Here is a 5,697-nt window from a genome sequence, read left to right as displayed (position 1 = left end):
TGGGCCAGAAACCACCACAGTCGCTATGGTCAGTGTTCCAGGGAGAACGAGTGGAATGTTTAAGCTTAGGCCAACCAACATAGCCCTCGACTTTTCAAAGAAATCGTTTACTCAGGTATACTGTAAACAAGGACTGTGGCAACACAGGAAACAAAGGCAGTTGGCAAGTGAAACTTCTAGAAGCTCATGAAAACAATACCATCCAAACTGCAGATGGAAAAGGAGAGACAGGTAGTGCCAGGTTCTCTGCAGTCGTTCGGTCGTGCAGGGTGTCAAACAATCGCTGCTTCCCACACCAGGATGTTAGCCCACAGGAGGGGCTGGCGGGACCTGTCCACTGTGAGGACTGGAGGGCTTTCCAGGAAGGCTGAAGCCTCTCAGGTTAGGAGGCCTCAGTAGAAAGAGGAGCACAGCGATCACCATCCAGGCCATCAAGATCACAGTGATGCTGATGCCACTGTCACCGGAGGGCCCTGGCAATTCCCGAAGGCATTCTGTGTTGGTACAATAGGACTGGGACTGCCGGAGCAGATTGATGAGTCTTCTCATAGCGCGTTCATGAGAGTAAATACATTCACAGGGATCAAATCCTCCTTCAGTCATGGTTGGTTACCAGCTTGATTTTACTCAACTCTTTAAGGCCGCCCAAACAAGTGGTGGGTGGGGAGGGAGGTGGCCTGGAGTGTTCTGGACGCCCCTGTCGCTGCCCTGCTGCTGGCCGCCACCCTCCTCCCCTCCGGATTAGATAGTCAATGTCACTCTTAGCCGCTAGACCCGGATCTGCGTTTTGCCTTTTGTATGGGTGGATCACGAGGTTGTCAAGTGTGGGCAGAATCTGGGAGACAGCTTTGCCTATCGAGGTTGGTGTTAGTCTTTGTATGGTTACCAGGGACCAATTCCAGATCCTCTGGAAGAACAGTAAGTGATTTCAACTGCTGTGATATCTTCCCTGCCCCTTCCTCTATACTTTGATCTTTCTTTCTTTTTTTTTTTCTTTTCCGGAGCTGGGGACCCGAATCCAGGGCCTTGCGGTTTCTAGGCAAGCGTCTACAACTGAGCTAAATCCCCAACCCCATACTTTGATCTTTCTGTAGTCTCTCTGACTCCATCTGCCATAATGAAGACTTCATCTCATAAAACACTGTGGACAATAGCTACTGTGAAAAATACCATAAGTTGACAGAGCCTCCATTTTCACATAAATATATAAACACATAAATACCTAAAGAAACACAGAGACACACATAAACACACGCACAGAACACACAAAGACACACAGAGACACACACAGCCCAAGTCATCATATTCTTTAGTAATTCTGTCCAGAGCCAAGTGGTTATAGGGATAGAAGAAAGTACAATTCCCAGCAATTTCAACTGAATATCATGTAATGCATATTTATGAAATGCATACTTCACAGTATTTTAGGATTCGAGTACATTATACTATCTATCCTTTATTTTCAAAAGTATCGAAAGTTATGAAGAGAATTCCAGCCTAGTATCAGACTTGTGTCCATCAGAATCAGAACAGTTTGCTGTTTGAAACTTTCTTTTATTACAACTGTTTCCTAATGTCACATAGGAAACCCGGCTTCAGCCAGAAATGCCTTTAGCTACCACATGCATCTGAATCTCACCCTGGGAAAACCATGAGAATCCATGAGAGAATGTGTGTGGCTCTTTGATGTCCAGCTTTCCTGTAGGTCTCTTCTGGCTTGCACGGATACCACTCCTTGATTCCTCCCTCTAAATGGCCGTGCAACCTTCTTGCCTTGCTCTGCTGCTGGTCACTGACAACTTGAGGAAGGTAAAAATTGCCTAGTGTGTTAGTGAAGCAGGCCTTTGAATGTCGCTCTGAGGGGTTTTGGGGAGAGAATCGACTTAAAGCTCACTCTGAATGGTGGTAACACCATAACTCTCAGGCCAGGTGCCTGCACTGAATGGCACAGAGAGGAGGCTAAGAGCTAGAATTTCCCTATTTCTGCTCCCTGCTCCACCCACATGGTAAGAGTCTCATTCACATCCTGCCAGCCAGTCCACTTCTACCAACTGCACCTCTCACAGCTACACTCACCCCTTCTAGGATGGAGTCTGTGCTTCCCGACTCTGAGCCAATGGAACCCTCCTTTCTTAAAATGCTTCTGTGACAGAATGGGAAACACGACCAGTGCAGTCACTGCTTCCTTCTGCCTTTTGCACACTCCTCCCGCCTGGTTCCCTCACAGCCTTCGCAGTCCAATGTGTCTATAAGAAAACAGGCTAAAGATGTCACCTTAATTCTCCTTTGACTTGTCTCTGGGAAGAGCCTTTTGCTACATCAGCCCAGATAGAAGAGTGAACGAGGAAAAAGAGAAGAGAAGACAGTAGATGGCCTAGGCAAGGGATAACTGAAGTTCTCCTTGTAACACAAGCTACTTCCCAAGATATTACCACTAATCCAGTTTCTGTGTCAATATGACCCCCAAAACCTAACCACCTATCATTAGAGCACATTTGCTGACAAAATTTTGTTGCAGTTAAATTTCTATTATATGTCTTTCAAAACACATGTAAAAGTGGAGTGGGCTTTTCCAGCTAGATTCATGACCTCCTCTCTCCCACACAGCACCCATACTCAAATCACCTGTGACATCTTGTTTCCTAAACACAGGTATGGCTGTCACTTTTACTTTTCTCCATGGGATAGTTTAGGTAGAGTGACCTGACCACACCTGCCCATCAATGATTGGCCTTCTAGCTTTAATGACTTCGAAAAATTCATGTTTGTTGATAATGGAAATCCTCCCACAGTATAAAGTCATTTGCTCCTGCTCTCAAACAGAGGAAAAGAAAGAGAGAGAAGGTCTGCCTGCTAGGCATAGTCAAGGTAGGTCAAGGCCTGTTGGCAGATTTTTCAGCCTGCTGAGGTATGGAACCTTAAGAGAAGGTGTACTTGAGGCTTAAATTTCTATTGACCTTGGTGGTTAAAAACGGAGTAGTTTGGGGGATGGGAACGAATGCATTGTTTATTTTAACAATTTGTTTCTGTCAGCTTTGGTTATGCTTCGCACAATGCTATAGTAAAATATGGCTTTGAGAAATGTGCTTGTTGTTTCCTTGTACCCACCAGCAGCCCTTTCATAGCTGTCTCTTTCCTCTTCTTTTGGCCTTTCCTCATCTGCCCCTCAGAGAACCTTTCCACTTCCTACCAGTCAGTCCACCAAAGTAGGGCCATGCCGTTTCAGGAAACTGGAATTTCTGAAAAGCCCATTGAATATGGAAAGCAATATCCCCCAGGATATGTCCTGCAGCTCAGAGTAAGATGTTGCAAAAAGAGGATAACTGACTGATCTCCCACTTTGTGCTTTCAAAAAGAACAAATACTTCAAAACCATAGTTTCTTCCGCCTCTCCATTACAGAATCTGATTTCAGCCCTGCACACTGTGCTCTCCTGGATCCATGGATGCTAAGCTGCAGGTTCTGGAGATGCCAACCCCTCAGATGAATTCAATGTCTGCTCAACTCAGTCCATTCATTCACAATTCCTGGAGTCTTTGCGTCCACCGACCCAGACGCCCATCGCCGGTCGAGAGTATTCCACGCAGCGGATCGAGTTCCAGCAAGCAGAAGGATCTTCAGTCACAGAGCACATTGCAGAACTTACCTGACAGGCTGGACAGAACTAAGAGGTTAGTGAGAAACAAGTTTGTGAAAAGGATCCTATGTCGCCATCTTCTGGGAAAATACAGAATTACATCCTATTACCTTACTTTGGAGTCTGAGGCTTCCTTCTAGCCTCGCATGTGCCTCTGTTCAAGACATAGATGCAGATATTCACAGCCAACCATTGGACTAAGCCTGGGGACCACAATGAAAGAGTTAGGGAAAAGCCTGAAGGAGATGAAGGGGATTGGAACCCAATATGAAGAACAACAATATCAATTAACTGGGGCCTTCAGAGTTCCTCGGGACTAAACTACCAACTAAAGAGGATATATGGTCCCGGCTATGGCTCCTGATACATATAGTGTAGAGCATGTGTAGCAACAACTGGCTCATCTGACATCTCTGGGATGGGAGGCAACTGGCCCTGTAGAAACTTGATGTCCCAGAGAAGGGGGATGCTAGAGGGGTGAAGTGGAAGTGGGTGGGTAGGTGGAGGAGTGCCCTCTTAGAAACAAAGAGGATTGGGAGGGTATGGGGGTTCAAAGTGGAGAGACCAATGATGGGGATGACATTTGAAATGTAAACAAATAAAATGACTAGTGTATAATAGATGGTAACAGACGTCTCCATAAGGACTAGATATTCATTTTCTGTAACAGGTTCATTGAAAGTCAAAATCCATAACTGTTGTGACTTACTTATTATTGAAATTTCACATAGATGAACACAATCAACATTTTAACTTCTCTCCTTGCACCCATAATAAATCATTAGTTACCTTTATAAAACAATTTAAAAAGCAATTAGGGTTTCTACTCTCTTAGGCTTCGATACAGCGCCTCATTTTACTGTCCCTCTCTATGTTCCCTCCATTGCTGCCCTCTCCCTGTCTCTTCACATTTCACATTCCTATCCCTGATAGTGTCCCTCAGCCATCCATGAGTGAACTTGTACTTCCCTAAATGAGGACAGTCTGGCCCACGTCCCTAGACCCTCACACTAAACTGATCATACAGTCACACAGATTGAAGAATCAACAGCTAACACCCACACCCACATTTCAGTGAATATGTATCCCATTTGTCTCTTTCAGTCTGGATTGCCTCATCCAGAATGACTTTTACTAGATCCATTCATTGTCCTGCATAGTGCATGCTTCCTTTTTGCCTTTTGTAATTGTTAAGCAGCAATGCAGTGTGTAAATGCACCACCTTTTCTTTATGCATTCATCCGTTAAGGGACAACTTAAATATTTCCAAATTCTAAGCATTATAAATGAGCTTCACTGAACATGGTTGAGCAAGGGTCTGTATTCTAGGATGAATCAACATCTGGACATGAGACCTGGAGTTGTATCTTAAGGTACAACAATTTTCACCTTCCTGAAGAACCATCATACTGATCTCCGAAGTTGCTGTAGAAGTTTGCCTTTCCACCAGGAGAGTATGAATGTTCCCCTTGCTCCATAACCCAGTCAGCTTGAGTTGTCACACGTGTTATTAACCTTAGTCATACTGACAAGTGTGAAAAGTGATCTCAGAGTAATTTTGATTTGCATTTGCGTGATGTGGAAGGATGATGAATATTTCTTATGAATTTCTGTCATTTGAGTTTCTTTTATTATGAATGTTATGCTTAGATATGTAGCACTTTTTAATTATTTTTCTTCATATACAGTGTTTTAGTTTTTCCAATATATATTTATATTAGCCTGTTGGGCCCTACCTTGGAGTGTTTCCCTTCCCCCTCGCTGTGCCTTTCAGCCTACTATGGCCAGAAGTTGTTTACACCCTTGGCAGCTTCTCTCGGTCCCTGATTTGGGGCCAGGACCTTCCATGGCACCCATTCCTCTTGCTGAGCCTTTCAGCTTCTTATTGTTAAGAAGTTGTTTACGCCCCTGTGTTGGGGCCAGGACTTGCCACGAGCAGATTTTTCCTGTTTTCCTATTTTCCTGGTTGGGGTTTTCACCTGCTTTATTGTTTTTCCACGGCTTTTGCCTCTGGTATATAAGGAGATCTCAGTAAAGCGTGGACAGCCTTCTTTTAACAC

The 5,697-nt window shown here is 44.5% G+C and overlaps 1 protein-coding gene across 1 annotated transcript; it reads right to left on the bottom strand.

The window, feature by feature from the left end:
- Window positions 1-294: 294 nt before the first annotated feature.
- Window positions 295-630, bottom strand: LOC134481932 (small integral membrane protein 14-like). Its single transcript, XM_063274748.1, has one exon. The coding sequence runs from the start codon at window positions 601-603 to the stop codon at window positions 304-306; it is 300 nt and encodes a 99-aa protein (XP_063130818.1). The 5' UTR covers window positions 604-630; the 3' UTR covers window positions 295-303.
- Between the last annotated feature and the right edge of the window lie 5,067 nt (window positions 631-5,697).

Source organism: Rattus norvegicus, chromosome 15 (genome assembly GCF_036323735.1).
Source record: "Rattus norvegicus strain BN/NHsdMcwi chromosome 15, GRCr8, whole genome shotgun sequence".
Classification (NCBI taxonomy): domain Eukaryota; kingdom Metazoa; phylum Chordata; class Mammalia; order Rodentia; family Muridae; genus Rattus; species Rattus norvegicus.
The sequence above is the reverse complement of the archived record's forward strand: the minus strand, read 5'-3'. Positions and strand labels throughout refer to the sequence as shown.

Coding starts and splice junctions, on each gene's coding strand:
- LOC134481932 (XM_063274748.1), bottom strand. CDS start 603: ATGACTGAAGGAGGATTTGATCCCTGTGAATGTATTTACTCTCATGAA.